Consider the following 20287-nt stretch of genomic DNA (forward strand, 5'->3'; position numbering starts at 1 on the left):
TCACGTTTCGTCCTTCGAAGGTCTAATTTTCCTGGAGAATGTCTGTCAATGTAGAACAGTCACCTGCAGTTTGTTTTTGAACTCTGATACTCGTCTGAAAATCATTACTGTATTTATTGCGTTATCTACTGTTTCATTATTTGTGCACAAACCTTCATGTTCAAATAACAAAATGTGTTCGATAGTCGTGTTGTTATTAGCTTTTGGATTTTTCCAATTTGTTTCCCCGTTTAAGCGCAAAAGTTGATACATTTCTCTTTATTTTGTTTCAGCCCACAGAAGGATGCGTACAGTAACCAATTATTTACTGGTCAATCTCTCGATAGCGGACTTGATGATGACATTACTCAACTGTGTGTTTAATTTTATCTTCATGCTCAACTCTGATTGGCCATTTGGAGTGATGTACTGTACTATAAATAACTTCGTCGCAAATGTAACTGTCGCATCCAGCACATTCACACTCGTCGTTATATCGTTTGACAGGCAAGTGGTGTAGTTAATGGAAAAAACAATATTTAATTGCGGCGCGGTTAATTGAGTGTTTATCTCGACGAATCACGAGCACGTGAGCATAGCCCCTGTTAATTTTACCAAAAGTTAGAAAATTGGAGATAGGAAAAATATTGCCTTTATGTTCTGATTGAATCCAACAATTTCGGGTAAAAAAAAATATTACCGTGAAATTTCAATATTTCTCCAATGAAGGGTCAAGTTCTTAAAAAGAAAATACCCCATTGGTCACAATATTCAACGAAAATTACGTTCGTGAATATGTTTTCCGTAATTTTGGATCGAAATGTGGTGACAAGAAGTTTCACGGATGTATCGCATATGTTTCATTCCTTCCCTCGATCGATGAAACGGAATAATTAAGAAGAAAACAATTATTTTTATGTTGTCGTCATTCCATATTCAAGAACTTAGAAGGAGTATCGCTAACTCCCACTCCTCTTATAAAATTTCAATAGCGAATAAAAAAGATTTCCCCACCATTTTCCAACCTGGGGCTATGGAGCATTCCCCAAGACCAGATGGGTAGATATTGGTTGTGGGATATATTAATAAGTACACAACGCAATGGAAATTTAATAATTCTTTTATTCTTTAAAATGGCACGAGGAAGATACGTCTGTATTCGATGGATCTCTCCAAGAGACTGAAGAACTAGTTACTAAGGCCAAAACCAAATTCGTCACCTAATGAAAGAACCCTCTGTTCTTTCTTACTTAGAAAATATTGTTTATGTTTTACGAACTCTCGGGTGACGCTCTGTCGCCGTCCACGTCGATTCGTTTTTGTACCCGTCATATAATATAAAATAATTAAACCTAATAATTCAATAGTAGATTTTTCCCAAAATTTTAAGTGATGTCATCTTGTATAATTTCGAGTTGAAATTTGCGATGATCAAACAACCTTCTCATCCCACACCAATCATAAAAGCTATCGCGACAAATTCAGTCAGTAATAAAATATTTCTCTTCAATTTCCCTCTAGTCATTTTACGACATAATCCCTTGCAGGTGTCTTTCTTCTACTATGAAGACGTGCAGGTCGACAAACGACAGTCAGTTAGAACTTCAGCATCCTCCCAACAACATTAGTGGCATTTTCTACGTTCTTGAGTCACTTATACTTGTGAAAAACAAATCCCAATTTTTTTGTAAACAAGACAGTCATCCTTTGAAAAGTAATGAAAATGACAGTGAGTTCTATATATTGTGTGTACAGTCATTAAAGCCATCACTGAGAATTTATAGACAATTGCATTAATTGTGTATTGTAAAAAAAATGGAAACTGAATTTAGTCTTATATTCTTTCGAGTAAAATTAATTTTTTTAGGTCGAAAGTGTCCAAAATCAATTCGTGATTACGGGCACAACAGCATAATTTGTACTTAAATGACCCGTAAAAAATTACGATACCGTCATAATGATATCCCGACTTAATTCGGTAATCGATTCGTAACGTGCGGGTTTCATTTTGCTTTAGGATACTCATAACTAACATTTTTGAGATTAACATTGCCAATGAATCTTAGTCGGGAATCCGAAATTTATGAATTTAATCAGGCGCCGGGATACGAGATATGATTTTACCGCCTCATTACCGATTTTTATCCCCAATTGTTCGTATTTTTTCCATTTACAGAAAAAAAATGATTTAGGATGGAGACGTGAGAAAAATTAATTTCCTTCAATGCGTGAAATTTCTCCACTGCATTCGCACAATAGCTCTCAGTGGAATGCAATTAGCAGGCTGTTCTTTATTTGTACGCAAGACCATTGTTATTTCCAAATAGAGGTAATTGCAAGATATTTTGCATGAGAAGCACTGCAAAAGACGTGCTCTGTTTGCACCCTGAATCAGTAAACTCGTCCCCCACTTTCTTGTCGTTATTTTTCTTCACAGAACAATTACTCCCTCAGCCGGTCATAAGAAGCCCTTTTGGGAACAAAAGCCAAAAGTTTCCTGTTGTTCATACAAACTTTCCAAGATGCATTCATGACTTTTACAGTTGTACATTGTTGGTAGTTCTCATAAGTAGAAAAAAATCGTTTCATCGCAAACATTTCAAGGTAAATCAGAGTGAAACGGACACTTCGATGTACATTTACTTTTGGTGTTAAAAATTTCTTAATGACATCTATTAAAATTTGTCTAAAGCCAGATTTATTATCATAATGTAAGTTAGATTCTACTCGAGCTCACGCCCTGTTTGACTCGATTTTTTCAAGTCAGAGGAACCATTCGTTGATAGTTCACAAATTTAATTTTCGATAAATATCAAATGACGATTTTTGCGAGCAGATTTAATGATAAAACTTACGGATAACGACTACAAAATCCGCGACGTAAAGTTGATTTCTATAAGTCTTCTGTCGGCGCATGAAAACCAAACCCAGCGAATTCAATCGTCATCTCAATAACCAAAGATCTCATTTCAATGGAGCTCCAAACAGGTCAGGATCAGGCTATCGCCTCAATAGTAGAAGCCGAGCATCCGATAATCCAGATGACTTTCCCATTTTAGCAGCCATGCAATCCATCTCCGCGAATAGATCCCACACTAATGCAACTGCCCTTATTTATGAGCAAAATCCCTCTCAGTGACGTCCCTCAACCTTTAACTGCAGCGAATAGTATAGGCCTGGACAGGACTTCATTCTGTCCGGGACCAGAATGATTATCGAATTAGTCCATAACAGAAAAATATTTTAAATATGTAGGATATGCGGACCAAAGGGAGTTTGTTGCAAAGACACAAACGTTTAACAGATATATATATTTATTTATATCACTATACACTATCAAACACTTCTAAATACTACATTTAAGTTATTATTACAAAACACTTAGAGTGGCACTTCCCACACCTCGTCTATACTCTAACTATCTGATCTCAACTCTAACTACCTTCTACTCTGAACTCTGGCCTCTAACTACTCGTCCTGAACTAGGCCCTAGCAGCGTCGCGTGATTCAAGCGTCTCTGGACCTCGCTGGCTACAGACGATTTTCTCCTGTCACATCTATGGGCCTCTCATAAACCCACAAAATATGACCGTCTAGGTACTTCTATCATACAGGCTTGCATCCTTGTACCAATCCATGTCTATTTGCGGGGTTTCCCCACAAACAGCACCTACCCTATGACTACAATATAATCTTATAGCCCTAGTACTATCTTAATAAAATACGGAGGACATCTGTCTATCATATTCGACAGATTATCATTCATACACTGGAGATTTCCCCATATTTTTTAATGAATGAATCTCGTTTGGAATGAATACATCATTCTGCCTATTAGATTTTAATTGGAAGCCAGGTTAATGAAAAAAAAAAGATATAAGTAAGAGCAGTTTTATTTTATGTTTATGTGTTCACACTTCGAAAGCAGTCGACGAACTGGTTCCTTTCCTTCCATCCTGGTTCCTTTCTTTCCATGAACAAAGATTTCTTTATATTATTTAATAAACATAAACTGGAGTTTTCGTCGTAAGACCACACAGACGGCCTGTCCAGGAAACAATGACCTCATAGTATTAATATAAACTTATATAGGTCTGTAATGTGATCGTATTGCTTTTGCTCTTTTCAATACTGCCAATGTGTAAATTATTGGAGAACTGTGCGCGTAATTTTAATTTCATCTACTATCATGGTAAGGACATATGATGATCGTACTTCACTCCCCTTATCGCACCACTCGAACTAAGAAATTTCCCCAGACATTCAACTGACAAAAGCTGAAGTAATTCTTCACTATTTCTGAAATACCACGAGAGGACTTCTACCCAATTCGTATCCGTTAACGTGACACCAGCAATGTAACATATTATAGCAGAATGGATATTTCAACTACTTCGAGTGCAAAGCGCATACACTTGCCGTATGCTCCATCTCTCTCTCCCGCCATTTTTCCTTTCATTTTTATCTTCACCTTTACTTACAGAGAATACAAAACTTTGTCTGTCTATCGAGAGTTGTGGGAAAGCAATAAATCCTGGCGCAATCTAATATCGTGGAAAAGTTTTGTCGAGAGGGATGACAATAATACATTATTATTGACACTTTACACCTGCTCCTGCGTTTTGAAGGAATCCGTGAATTCTAAGTTCTCCAGAGGGCTTGCAATAAATAAATAAAAAATACGGAATTCCATGAGCTTAAGTTGACTTTAAATTCACAATTTTGAAAATTCAAATTCAGCTATTGCTTCATTTACATCCTAATTCTGCATCGTATTATTTCCAAGAATTAGAATAGAATGTAATAGAGGAACAATCTTGAGTAGAAATTCACGAATGCATTTCCCTGAATTTGTTCGTCTCGTAAATTTTCGTGGAATAATTTACCTCAACTTCATAAATTCCATCGGTTTTCTCGTGAAATTTCAAGGTTTCAACCACTAAATTTGTCCAAAATTTAATGGAAATCAGATGATAATAGTTTCTACCAAAAACCTGCAATATTTTAACCCAAAATTTTCAACTGATTCCGATATAAGCGGCGACTGTTCCTCTGTGAATACCTTTTATTCACATGACCAGTTCGGCTCCGCGTAATCCCATACAAAATGACAACAAAATATATTTTCTGAATGCATTTTGCATTGTGTACTGGCAAATAATATATTGCTCTGTGTTGTCAGTGAAATTAACGGACGATAAAACATTAATACACCGATTATAATCTGGCTGGCACGCGATACATCAACACTGGGTTTTTTCTTGTTTGTTCGATTGCAATCGTAAAATACACACGCGATTTCTAGGGACCACTGGTGGCTGTTTTTTCGGTATTTCTTTCGACGTTGAGACAGGTCTCGAGTATTATCCGGTATAAGTCATTCGGTTAAAGTCAAGCACAAAGGTAAATGTACCGTAAAAGAAATTGCTTGAACTTTTCAAAGAGTTGCTTTCCGCATTTCCGCTGTTATTCTCTTACAGCAAAATCTCGCGAAACTCGGTGATCGCAATCAACGTACAATAAATTGACGGAAGTTACCAATGTGATGACACCCTCATTTATTTTTAATTTTCTGTTCATTTTGAGACAGGCTTGAACACTTTGCGATAATTGTTGGATCATCAAGAGGAATTACTGTACTTCATTTCAATTTGTGTGATGAGAGAGAGGTCATAGTCGACTTCTGAATAGCCTCAGGGAGCAGGTAAAGTTGACAAGTTGAGAAAGTCTGTAGATTATATTTCTATTATAGACAGTGAATGTATGTAGGTCAAATAGAGTTGATTTTTTCTTCGTTTATTCGAGGTAATCGGAGTTTATGGAATAAAGTTTTCGTGGTAATGGAGTAAAAAATAACAGGTGAGAATCAAGGTACAGGAAATACCTCTATTATTTTTTTTTCTTTTTTCAACGCGTTCTATGATGCGCTATATTGATTAAGGTTTACAAATGGGACATTTCTCGTCGAGCAGTCCCACCTTTTCATAATATTTGCGAATTAAATTGAGTCCTTCCCTATGTGAAGTCTATACTTTTTGGATCTTGAAGATGTTTCTCTGATTTTTGAGTCATATTAACAAATTGACCGCTTCAAAAGTAATGTTTATTTATAAATAGGGCTATCATGATAACCGTGAAAAGTTACTACATCACGTTAGAAATATAACGTAAAAATACAATTCTTTCTTAGAAAATTCTCCCATCGATATGAATTATTTGCAACATTCAGTAATCGTCAGTAATAATAAAATAATTTTTAAGAGCATGAATGATGATGTTTTAAGGCTAGCAATAATTATTCTTGCATTTAATCGTAAAGTAAAAAGGTCTTAAGAGGCGTAGAGTGAAAAGGTGTTAACACGTATGTAATAAAGCCGAACGCAACTGCATTAATTAACGTGAATTATAAAAGGTTAGTAGCAAAAATACATTGAATAAACGAGTCCTCCGACTGTTTGTTCCCAATTTCCGTAATGACATCGCAATGGAGGAGAGCATTCAGCAACAGTGAAATGTTGCATTCCAATTAATTCATATAAAATAATTTATATAAAAAAATAAAATAGATATAAACGAATATAGGTGTTACACGTTTTTTATTTTGTGTTTCGAAGTGTCAGTGCAACTGGTTGTCTTTTGCTGACTTATTCAGGAGAGAAGTATTTTCTGTCCTGGCACTCAGGTTTATGAATAAATCAGAAAATTATTTAAAAGTATCTCTCCGCGATTTACAACCAAGGAGCTCATGTACATAAAAAAATAAGGAGAGTCCAACGTTCCAGTAATTTATCAACATCCAATTTTCAATAAGTTTGATAATGCAGTTTATCACAGCCATTATCAACAAGAACTCGAAAGAACGTAAATACTATTAATCTTAATAGTCAATCTTCTGGAAAATTTTTAAAATTACTCCTGTGCACTTTTATTTTACGAATATTAGTTCCAGTAACGTGCATTATCGTACAGTGTTAAGCAGCATGTACGACGTAAAGCTGAGATGGTGCGAACAGACGGTTTTTATCCACCAGTTTGTGGTTATCCGCTAGTGAGCCGTATCGACCAATCTTCATTATACGACGAAAGTTTTGAACTTTTCAAGTATTGGCTGCTGCTCAGGGAGCTAACAACTGCGGGGGAGCACAATTGGTTCGGGAAAAATTCATTCTTGCACTTTTCGACAAAAACCAAAGGTGAAAACACGTTATTTCGAAAGTTCTAGTGTGGTTACGACATTTTAGTGGAAACTTTGTAGCACAGGGAGTCGTCTCGGTCTATCTTTCGCAAATGTTTCGGTATTTTGTACTTGTGGTCTGTTCTCTGCTCCACCCGCATGTGCATCGGTTCTTGATTTGATAGCCTCGATTGCGATGTTCAGTTCCATTCACATGCAAATATTCATTGGAGTGGATAGTTTGTGGATAATTCGCAAGGTCTCGATCGCATTGGTTGAGCTGAAAAATATTCAACCTCAGAGTAGTAACCTTGATTGTATTTTATGACTCAACGGCCCCGTTATGACAGTGCGATATTTGTTGTTTTTATCGCTCAAAAATTACGTAAAATATATTGTGAAGTTTTGTCAGTAAGATCAGATGTCCCAATTAAAGTACACACCTTCCGCAAGACGATCCATGTATACATGTCCATGTATATGTGAGTATCCATGGATATAAATACGATAGCTCAAGCACAGGGCTAAAGTGATTTATAAAAACCATGTTCCGGTCTAATAAACGTCAAAATAGAAATCTAATATTTACCGATCAACAAATAAAATCGTGTTGCATTCTGTTGGATTTTTCATGAAATAAATAAATAAAAAGAAACAATCAATCTCATTCTCTTCTGAGTGTTTATACTTTAAATTGAAAAAACATTTTTATGGACTGGAATTCTGAGAAGTGTAAGGTATGGTGTTTAGGTTTGATTTTAAGTGTGTAGACAAAGTGGAATGAATAGGACCCTTTGAGAGCATGTGACTAAAAGGTCCAGGGTGTTGTTTCCCTTTCTAAATCTAGTTAGTTCCTCTAAGGAATCGGTACAGAGCGGATGTGTCTTCCGAGCACAATTATTTAAATTAAATAATAAAGTAGAGAAATAGTTACAATTATTTACAGAATTATTATTTTAATTAATCCATTTCCAATACATTTAATACTGACTCGAGTAAATCTATATTGAATATATTAATAAATTATTCATTTAATAGAAAACTGATTACGGTCATAAATTAATTTCCTTTATGACCAAACAATGCTTTAATTTTTATATTTATTAGGAAATGAAGCACATATTTATGTTGACGGAATATGTGACAGGAAAAAATTTCTAGGTCGGTCCATTAATAAATCTTGGACAGAAATTAAATTTTATTATGCTCTTGAGGAATTCCGGTAACGGCGCTCCAGAATTTTTCCCTTCTTTCATATCCGCGCACGTGACCACCTCCATGGGACATATTCCGCACTTGTTTCAGCAAGTCAATCTGAATGTCAATACTGGACATAATTTGCGCTTGTCCTACAACACTAGGTGACCATTAAGGAATAAATTGCGATTCTATTAGGAAAAATATTTTACCTGCATTGCCAAGAAAGCAATTATCCGCTGTCGTCGCGTGTTCCGATTACGTGAAAGAAAATAAAACAGAATTTTTCTAGCAAAATTCCGAGAAAGAAATTCAAATGGAAGAAGAGTTTCTTTATTATAAAGACTTGTTCACGGAATTATCTGAAGATACACTGAAAAAAAACGTTTCTTGGGAAATGCATCTTCAATTGACTGGAAGCCCACACTCAAAAATTTCCTCGAAAATGATATCTTGCACTGAAAGCAAAACTTTAGCCAAGAGATTATGTATTTCTCAAAAAAATCATGAGTTAAAAAGAAAACAACTTAGCAAACGAAGTCAAGTAGTTTTCACATTAGAATCTTTTGGATTTGAGAAAAGAAAAAATTGTTACCAAATGTACCCAACAAGACGTGATTTAAAGGATAACACGATTATTATTAATAAATTATCATTTTTTAAAGAAGTGCATAATTTTATGAGAGACATGTTCCTTTCCTTGAACTATGATATGATTTTCGTGTCAATTTTAACAAGGACCAGCGTAATCTTGTTAATGGTGAAGATTGTCAATGCACAAATCACGCTCATCATTCAAATCGTATTATTCTTCTCGATGTCGGTGAACGGATTGTTCGAGTTTCCTGCTAATCGTATTTTTACGTCAAACTAGCTTAGTGAATAAACTCATGTTTAAACTTTGCGGACAGAGCAATATTGTCATAGTTCGTTTTACAAAAATTCGAATAGGAAAGTGGGATTGTTACGATAGACAAAGAGCTTTTCTACCCCTTGCATTAGCATTCAAAAAGCAGCCACTTAATGTGGATGGGACATTTGAAGCGTGATCCAGTGATATTGTTACGTGGAAGGTTTTCAAATTGTTGAAATTCTTCCTACATCCGTTCTTTTCGCATTTCGTTCGCTCCAGCGTCCTGCACGAACATTGGAGAGGTAGATTTAACAATGGCAAGTTTTTCGATCGAATAATCTCACTCGCATTGACTTAACATGCTATGAACAGAAAATAATGCGCAGTCGGTTTATGCCTCACAAGTATCATTTCTAAGAGTGGAGAATTTTGACTTCCGCGCTGGGTAATAAAATTGTTAATATTTAAAACATACAGTCGGGACGAGTACTTTTTCTCCTATCGATGTCTAAGAAGCGTCTCATGCTTTGAAATAATATTTTACATTCTGGAATTTTTTATCTCTTCTCCATTTTACGGAAATTCTAGGAAATCTTGATATTGAAAAATCAACTATTCCATGGCTGTTATTATTGCCTTCGAAATAGATGCCGCATCAGCTTTCAGTGCTGTACAGACCTTAAATAAATATTTGTAGGGTTACTTTTTAAAAAGGCAAAACCAGTTTATTAAAATTATAAAAAAATATTAAAAAAGGCAAAAACAGTTTATTTTCTATGAAAACGGTACAATTGATGTTAACACTGTCTTCATATTTCCCTCTGATTCTAATTCTCTTCGAATTATTTGATGCCTAAAGAAGATTAGGAAGTGTTTCTTGTTAATTTGAGAGTGAATTTCTGTGGTATCCGGTAGCTCAGTTGATAACAGTACCCGGCACGTCACTGGGAGACCCGGGTTTGATTCCCGCCTGGGTTAAAGCGGAAATTTTTTCTCTCTGATTCTAATTCTCTTCGAATTTTCTTTTTTTTTCACTATGTTTAACACAATACTTAATACACTCTTAAGACACTGTTAAAGCCTTCTGACTCTGATCAGTCAAAAACAGAACCTCTAAGTCCGAATCGTTTAACCACGCGTCTATCGTTGCTCAAATCCAACTCTGACCTTGAAGTGGGCCCCAGCGGCATAACGTGGTCCTAGCATCCCTCAACCTCGCTGGCTGGAAAGTATTTTCGCCTTTCACATCTGTTTGCTTCTCATAAACCCACAAAATATGACCGTCTGGGTACTTCTATCGTACACGCTTGCATCCCTGTACCAATCCATGTCTATTTGCCGGGTTTCCCCACAAATAACACTTACGCTAGGACTACAATATAATCTTATAGCCTGACATCTTATCCTAGTACCATGTTAATAAAATATCGTGGACATCTCGTTATCATATTCAGCAGACTACCACTTTTACACGGGATTTCCCCCTAATTTTTCCCGATACTACATACATTGCATCGTTTTTTTTAACAAACCATCCAAACATCAGTAGAATTGTTGATTTTTCAGTACAATTATTCCGTGAAAATTGTGAATGTGAATGAATTCATTGCAATGAAAATACCATCCAATAGATGACAAAGTCGTCGGCTTGGAGTATCGCGAAACAATTGCAATTACAATCTGCATAGAGTTGCATTACCGCACTAACAATAACATCTGGGGTCATGGTTTACAGTCACGAAGGAGACATCAAAGTTTTCGTGTCTCTCTATACGGGTCGGCGGAACTTCAAAGTCCACGCTGGCTTCATATATACATAATTCGAAAACTTTGGCCAAACTCGTGTAATTTTCACTCAATAACCACACTCGCGTGCCTTTGAAATTCTCCATCTACAGAGATTATATCACCGTCAGCTAGTCATATCAGAATTTCACCCTCAGGTACGGATTCGATCAATTCTGTAATTTAGCCAGCCTTAACACTCATCCATGCAGCAAAAAATATTCAGCACGTGAAAATTTACTACAATTCATCACAAAAAACCGAATACGCATAATTAAGTTCTTATTTGGTTTATTTATATTTGAAACTAATAAAATGTCATATCTCTTTTGGAGATGGATGGAATCTGGACCATTAAAATAAAATAATAACGACCTTAACGACCTTAAAAAAAGTAGGCGGGTGGAGAAGATACGGGACGAACTATCCTACTGTCCATTGGTACCTTCTGTGATACCTTCTTCCAGAGCACGTTTTCTTCCATCCCCCCCCCCCCGCACCTCTACGCCCGCCTGAATCTTCCCGGAGGGAAAAACTCTTTAAAAATGACGTGCCTATTCCGTAATCTGCCAGTCAAAACAATATTCGGTAAAAATTACGGAATAGTTACGCACTTTTTCAATGAACTTTCATAATTTTACTGAATAGTACTTTGATTGGTAGATTATGAAAGAGGTACGTAATTTTTTAATAATTTTTCTCTCCGTATTACCACCCTGTTCCGAACCCTCTGGCATAACCTCTCTTTCTATTATTATTAATTCTATATTAATAATTATTTTCTTATTGTTAAAATTTAGATGCAAAGAACTACGAGCATTCTTTAATTACGTTAAGGTACCACTTTCCTTAATATCAATCACCCAATGATTGCTGCTGAGCCCTGGATTTTATTAAGGAAAACCCAATAAATCAACAAGAGCCAAATTTTTTTGTCTCCCAATTTCTCTAATTCGCTGATGATATTTCTTGCCTCTCGCCCCCCCCCTCCCTCCATCCTTAATTGCCATCCTGTCCCACTTATACATTCCACTCCAATTCGCGCAGGCTCTCATCTCCGTCATGCGACTAATTTATGAAGTGACATCTGTGGTATCTATGATACTAATGGGCTTTGATATTCTCCTAATGATTGCACGATTTAGAAACTATTATCGGTTTCAGGTGGATTTAAATTTCTAAAAAAAAGTTATTTCCGTTTTATATGTAGATAGCAAAGAATTCATCTCTCCAAATATATCATTCTGTCATCATACCAAAGTCATAAGCGAAATGGGACATGATATTTCCCACGTGCTGTCTCATTCCCATCAACTTTTACTTCCATGAAATGCTCATAATCCGGGGGGGGGCACGTGCATGCATGAAGAGAATAAAATTAAACGCACCAATGTAAATGCAGAGGGAGGGGCTGCTAATGGTGCAACTGAAATATTTCCTTCTTTCTCGTATGTCTGTACATGCTAGAATCAAAATTATGGATTCAAAAAACCGAGGAATATGTCCAGAATGAAAGAAACACGAGGCTTTCGCCTAAGTGAATTGGAACAAGTCCAATGGGATTTGGTCCTTCCAACTTCAGGGGAGGACAATTAGAAAAGCACTTTACCACAGATTTTCTTGGTGAATTATTGGAAGAAATGTTTATGATCAAAATTTCCAAGTTTCGTTTTTCCCTTGAATTCATCCTTCAGTGTCGGTGGTTTGGAATGACAGTATCCAGGCGATTCTTTGGAAGTAAGAGAACAAGATTGCGGTGGTGTTGTCTGAGCGAAGCCAGACAGGATCTTGGCTTTTACGACGCTTAACAATTGGATATCGATTCATTTGTCAGTCCCAGGGTTTCCTTTTACTTGTAAGACCTGTTGCCACGTTCGACTTATATACGACGTTCAAAGAATTACACTGAGATTGACATGTAATATACATTTGTGGGATATGTGGGCCAAAGGAAGTTTATCGCAAAGACACAAACTTTTAACAGATATATATATTTATTTATATCACTATACACTATTAAACACTTCTGAATACCACATTCAAGTTATTATTATAAACACCCGACTTGACTCTACGTTAAACAATACTGTTGTGCCTTTTGGTGACACAACAATTTTTTTTTGTCAGTTAATAATTAACGATGCTTGCTAAGGTTCAATATTTATTCTTTAAATAACGGATAACCTGATGTTTATGCAGAATGTTTATTTTGTTCACAAACACACATAATTATTTTTAACGAGCTTTTACACTTTATAAACTTTTAATGATTTTACACGGAATATTTTAATTTGTTTTTTACGAACGATTTTTACACGATGGGTATTTCAAGACTGATCTTGACTGTTGTAAATTTGGAAGATAACTCGGTTCTTTTTGTCGAATTTTTAGAAGTCGACGGTGGAAATTTGGGATGGCGAAGTTGGTCAATGCTTGGGTTACAAAATATAACACGAATTTTCATTGATGGATTACGAAACTGCTGGGAACTGAGGGTGGAGATTGTGTATGACGGGAGGGTCCGCTTTGGGACTCGAGTGCTAGAGTAGAAGGGTAAGGCTGAGTGCAATTAAAATCTCTTACGGACGAAATTGGTTTATTGAGGTCGGGGTTTTCTACGACGACAACAATTGTAATAAACAGTTATTTGAGAGACTGAAATTTGTGTATTTTTTGGGATTAAACAAAACTGATGAATGAGAAAAAGGACAGAATTGCGTTAAAATCTGTAAACACATGTTGTGTTACTTTGTTATCTAAATAATAATTTCGCTAAACCTTTGAAGTTGTAGTCAAAAAACTATCTATTGTTCTGGTTATTCTCCGCAGCTAAGGGTTGTCAAGGAGAGGAAAAAATGCTTCTTCCTACTCGTAAAAAAAAATTATATCGAATAAACCGTTTCTTTCTCCGGCGCATTTTTTTGTTGGCGCAAGTATTGACCACCTCCAGTTTATATTCAAAACATACTAAGAACATTTCAGAAATGTATAAGCTCATTGGAGCATACCATCTTTTAGAATCGCTTTCAGTTCGTATTCATATAGACTTTAAGACTAGCGTCTACCTGGGCAGAACTTGAACGATAGCACGTGAAGAATTCATCCCTGCTGACTTCAATGGGCAAAGGAAACACTGGTGTTGATCCAATGCGCCGAGAAAAGAGTCGAAGAAAAATCATCCAATAGAATTTATCTAAAAAGTCATTCAATTCGTCAAAGTCATCGTGAACCAAAATTCATATTAAAATTTTTTAAGAATTTCTCAACTCATTTGAAGTTACAATTTAGCATTCATTTTAATCAAAACGGAATTTCATAAATGCAATCCTATCCATAGCAAATAAATACACATTAAACGAATAGTAGTATCTGGTATACATTTAGATAGATCACAGACACTTGCCTGGAATCCTTTCAAATCACTCTGACTCACAACGGAAGACAGAACTTCTCTTATATTGCAACCGGGTTTTCCTCAGTTCGACTTTCTGTATCGGTTCAAAACAATCCTACAATTTTTTTATTACTCACTGTATGTACAATTTCGTATGCGAACAAGTGGACAAAGAAAACTATTTTCCTTTGTTTCCAGGAAGAGTACGGAAAAAAGATGTAAAAGTCAGCGTTCTGCTCCTGACAGTCGTAACGTTTCTACCCACTTGAGTATTTCTCTTCAGATATAATATGAAAAATCTTGGAACATCCAATAATCCATGTCCAAATCTGAGTTTATACATTAACGAACACGAGTAAACACTTATAAAATTATCGACCAGACCGACAAAACTAAGAGGAAATCTTACTGAAGGATCTCCAAGTACTTCAGATTTTTTCTCCAGTGAAATGATTTTACGCTGTTACAATCAAAGACCAGAAAAGCTTCTCTTTATGACAATGAAAAATAATATATATACATTTTCGCCACGGTCTTGTACAAATTCCCAGTAATGTACGAATTATCATAGTCACACGAATACGCACTTGACAATTCATAATCATAACTGGTGGACAATACCACAAAACGATTCGTATTTCCATTTCCATATTCATTATTCACGTTTATGAACAATAGCAGTTGCGGTTATCGGAGTGGAGTCAATAAATTTAATGTATCCACCATCATCCACCGGAGAATATGAATGAATTTAGAGCTTTAGAATGGCCGCAGTTATCGTTAATTGACGCCATCATCATATGTAATACAATATTAGAATTCTTTGAATTATGATGAAAGAAAGTTTCATTATGCAATTAGAAATTCGCTTTGCCAACCTCATATCCCACGAGTCTTCCGGAAACCCGTCCATCCCGCCCCCCTGGCGTTCTGTTTGCCCAAGTTCCAACTGAACTATCACATAATTTATGGAGGCGTATGATACAGTCATTAGCTTCACTCATGCATCAGAAGTACAAAGATCTCTATCACGTTGGGGTATTCACCAGTGAATACAGTTGGAAAGTTACACGTAAATATGCGGAGATAATTCATTGATGATATTCACTGTTGAATGATGGTCCAGGTTAATGGAATTTTACGAGCGACGGATGTAACACATTTTTCTGTCCATTGTATCAATGATGGAAGTCGAATAATACGTGATAAAGCTCTTCGTGGTCAACTCTTTCGTAATAAATCAACTGCAAACATCCCTTTCACTTACTTGAAAGTATTACAAACTAATTTTCTCTTAAAATATATCAATAACAAAGTGGTAAACCGAAATGAGTGGCGTTTAACTATCGACCAGTTTTTGATCAACTGAACTCGGATACAAGTCAACTTGTCTCGTTTCGACGTTCCATTACTCCTTCACCACTTTCGCTGCGGAGATTTCGCTGTCAGGGATGCGTCTCGCTGTATAGTCAGCCAATAAATGAAAAGTTGGATAATTTTTTTTCTATTCTGGGTGGATCGAAGAATAAACACTTGTGATTTGAATTTTCAGTAAAACTTCAAAACCCATTGTCTTTTCCCCTTTAATCCGAATTAAAAATTTTTTCCAGATAATTCATTCAATTTTTTTTAGCGTGTACTGTCCTTTTGTGAGATCTCGCGTATGCCGCACATCGATTATTGCAAAATTCCTTACAGGACCAAATATCCCGGAGGAACGAGAAAATTCACTTCGTGAGAGTATCAAGCTTTTGCTTGTCTAAACGGCATTCATCTATTTGCCGTGGGAACATTTTCCACCTTCACAATGGGTTATACGTGCCGCCTATTGACTACCACGTTTTGTACTATCTTTGAAGATCAGCTGTAGGACACAACTATTTCGTGATATTTTTTGCACACCAGTTTGTCCCCAATGGTCCGTTTGTTCGGCTGCATCGGTGCCTTCGGTTATCTGCACGTAGATTTTTATTTTTTCGTTCTTTCTTTTCTATGGTTTTTTTTCGGGACCATTCCACCGGTTTATTGGCTTCGTTAGCGTTTGCGTGTGCATCAAAAAGTTAAATATAATTGGTACGAAACCGCAGTGTATATAAATGATGGGAAAAACGATGATTCTTCGCATTTTGCAGATACATGGCTATCATGAGGCCACTTCACCACCACATGTCACGGAGGCGCACCATTGCAGCGTTAATTCTCATTTGGGTCGCTTCGGTGTTACTCGCAATGCCCTGTCTGCTTTACTCTACAACGATGACAAAAAGGTAATGATGAATGTTTTTTTGTTTTATCAAAATTATTGGAATTTCAATTCCGTGAAAATCGCTGAATGAATATCCATACGTTAGTCTATCTTCTGTGTTCACTGAGAGATCAATTATTTTTCATTTTGGTAATCAAATCTGACAGTGATATACAATAATCGTGGAATGGTATTAAATTCTCGCATCATCGGGAAAAAATTGACTTTTTCCTCAATAAAATTGGAAAGTCATAGCGCTAAAATGTTTTTCGCTCATCATTTTGGGTTTTGGGCTCTGCTAATAATCGAAGTTTTTGAAAAACATAATTTCTAAGTATCTAGACAAAAAGGGGGACGAGATATCGGAAACATCACTATTATAAATTAATAGTATCAATCGTATCTAACTCCTCGCTGGAAAAGACTCTTTAGATCTGTAAGGAATACTAAATAATAGTACATAATTTTCACGTAATGATTCACTGATTCGACTAATCAATAACGAAAGACCCGGACTCGACAGTATATCAACCGTGTCCATTAATTAAGTTTGACGCTAGTCGAATAGTAATTTGGTTCCTGCTAAAGGGCGTCAAAGGAGGCAATTGCAATAGCTGAAAATTGAGAAATCAAAGCAATTCAACCATTTCACTCGCAGATACTCCAACGGAAAATCCAGGATCGTCTGCTACGTGCTCTGGCCCGATGGTGACTACCTGAATAGCAAAAGTGAATATATGTAAGTACTAGTTCAATCCATTACCTAGAATTAAGTTAAAAAACATATTCAGAAAATCTCTGGAAAAACCAGAGCCACCAATTAGTGCTGTAAAAATGGAGGTTTCTCCGCGTGATTGGAGTAACTTCATTTGTGGTCAAATAATTAGCCCCCAAGGATAGAAAAAAATGGCGTACTAATGACGATAAAGTGGGAAGCTCCAAACATAAAAATAGAGGAATGAAAAATGAAAAACTTTTGAATAATAATGCAGAATAGAAATCCTATAATTTCCCGTCGGCTTAAAAGTCAAAGCATAAGTTTTGTTTTTGTCTCGTAATGAACTAAATAACAAAATTCTAATTTGCTGTAATAAATTTTGTTAATCACTTTTAATAATATTTTTATTGAATTTATGACTTATTCATTAGATTGGTCATTTATTCATTCCGTTTTCTGGGAAGTGCTTTATTTTTCGTCTCTTAATTATCATATCTGGAATAATATTTACATAGAGACTCCCAAACCTTAAAATATTCAGCTGTTCCACATACATTATTAAATCCATGTGGAATTTCATTCTTCAAACCATGTATACCACGAAAATTTCGATGCAATGCCCACAAATCTTGCTCTTCCATTTTATCAGTTTGAAATATTACATTCAAAATTATTCAGCACAGCGGAAGGACTTCAATTCCTAGCGGGTGAATAGTGTGAGAACAAGTGGTGAGGGAAATTAGTAGTGCTGTTAGACATGTGAATAGAAGCAGTACATTCCTATCTGGTGCACATGACGGTGCACCGTCGGGAGTCATGAAAGTACTCCGACCTAATTAGGTATACAATGTATACTGAATGGTCTGATTTCGAGGTATTGTGAGTGACCCACAGCAGCTAACAAGGGAAATCAATCAAGAACTAATATTGACTTCATTTATCTACTGATTTGGATCGAATCGAAAGCTATTTGGGAGACTCCCTGATACTACACAGTGAAGGGTGCAGGAAATAACCCTCTGGATGTGAGAAATTATTCAGCTTCCGATTGGTCATTAGATCGGTATTTCCAAGAAAATGTTGAGTTATCGTTATCGCTCGTTAGTAAGATCTCAATATTTTTGCGAAGCATAATAAAAATTACAAAGTGAATGAAGAAAAACGGTGCTCTCAACATTTTGAAGATATTTCTTCACCTCAAAAAAGGTATATCAAAATCAAAATTAACGAACAATTATGAGAACGTTGAAAGGAAAAATAGTGAAGTATGCCCATTGCAAATTCATTGAAAATACGATGGAATGTTTATCTTATCCTGGAGAAATGAGGGACATCTTATTACTTCATTTCTTCAAGCTTCATGACACTAGTAATTAGCTGAATATTTTTCTTCTTTGTTCTACCCTCTACTGAGACACTTTGTATTTAAATGGCAAATACCCGACTGGAGGCCCTCGGGTGATAGCCAGTGGTGAGCTTATTGCAACGAATTCCATTAAAAGTAAGATGAATAGATAAATTTATCTGGGTTTTCAAGACATTTATATCGAAACTGAGAGATTATTTTTTTTCTTTAAAAATTCATTGAATCACTGAATTCCCCTCTCAATTTTAAAATGAGTGATAAAATTATTTATAAAATAATATACATAAAACTTCTTTCGTATGACTTCAAGCTTTGCGAATGTTGTAAATAGTAATTATTATGTTTATAAAAGTCTGGTTAAACAAAGAAAACCAGTCTAGCAAAGCAATTATATCATCTTTGATTAATAATTCTCATATCTCCCTTTTTTACATATTTTTTACAGATATAATCTGATATTCCTGGGGGTGACCTATCTCATCCCGATGACAGTCATGGCGGTTTGCTATACGCTCATGGGTCGGAAATTATGGGGCTCCAAGTCCATTGGGGAGCATACCCAATATCAAAAGGAATCTATGAAATCGAAACGCAAGGTATGTACAGAGAATTCTCCTCAGGAAGGGATCAAGTGTATGTGGAGCATGACGTCGAGGTCTCGATGGTACTCGAGTGATCATAATCATCGATTTGATGACAAGGACGGAAGAAATTGTTTCATGAAATAATAATGAACCACATGAAGAAGACAATGGATTGAAAAATTCTTCCAGACATTCCCTCATACATTAATGTTAATAACATATTCATTAAATTTTTTCGAGAAAGAATACGAATTTGTGTATAATATTTGCTAAAATTACTTCTCCGTGGCGACGTTTCGTATTTTCTTAATTATTTTTCGTTTTTATGAAAATGTAGATTTTATCGACAAAGAAATTTTTTTGACAATAGTCAGTCCAAATATTTGCCTTTGTGCAACATCGTCATCACATTGCACTTGTGTATAAATTGTCTAAAATTAAAACGTCAGGTGTAGCCATTTCTGCAGGAAGTGATAAAAAATAAGTACAGGGAGACGCAAGCATTCTGTCTCAATATTAGCGATAATTAAATTACTTTATCTAGATATTCAGCGTTAGTAATTAGTAATGGTTAATTATTTCGACTCAAGAATTTTTCATCGTTTCTTTATGTGAAAATTAATTGAATTTACCATGCGATATTTTTAATTTTTTCTCAAATGTCTAATGAATGATCATTAAATTTTATACCATTTTCATTACTCAAAATTGCTTTGTCACACCATCGTTTCATATTCCGTGAATAATATTTCATGAATATTGATTATGTTATAACATTCCCTTCCAGTCTAAAAATCTAGTGATCAAGTATAGGTACGGGAAGACGCGTCTCATGCAATTGCGATTGATACAGTCATTACTTTTAGTGATAATTAGTATATTTATCTAGTCACATGTACACCCTTTGGACTTCTGTTCCCCATCCCCTAATAATTCCAATAATAATTAAATTACTCGATGTTGATATTTGAACTCTCGCTAATTACTAACTT

General features: G+C 35.6%; 1 protein-coding gene across 4 annotated transcripts in view; it reads left to right on the forward strand.

The window, feature by feature from the left end:
- The window catches only part of LOC135159990 (tachykinin-like peptides receptor 86C), a 50358-nt gene that overhangs the window by 23734 nt on the left and 6337 nt on the right, over positions 1 to 20287 (forward strand). For all 4 annotated transcript variants that reach the window (XR_010298724.1, XR_010298672.1, XM_064116509.1 and 1 more), the window contains 4 exons: positions 273 to 486; positions 16515 to 16649; positions 17286 to 17366; positions 19157 to 19307. Coding sequence is in view for 2 of the 4 variants with exons in the window: in XM_064116509.1 (XP_063972579.1) it covers positions 273 to 486; positions 16515 to 16649; positions 17286 to 17366; positions 19157 to 19307 (581 nt within the window). In the remaining 2 variants the exon portion in view is untranslated. The remainder of the gene's footprint in view (positions 1 to 272; positions 487 to 16514; positions 16650 to 17285; positions 17367 to 19156; positions 19308 to 20287) is intronic.

The sequence above is a fragment of the Diachasmimorpha longicaudata genome, chromosome 1 (assembly GCF_034640455.1).
Source record: "Diachasmimorpha longicaudata isolate KC_UGA_2023 chromosome 1, iyDiaLong2, whole genome shotgun sequence".
Classification (NCBI taxonomy): domain Eukaryota; kingdom Metazoa; phylum Arthropoda; class Insecta; order Hymenoptera; family Braconidae; genus Diachasmimorpha; species Diachasmimorpha longicaudata.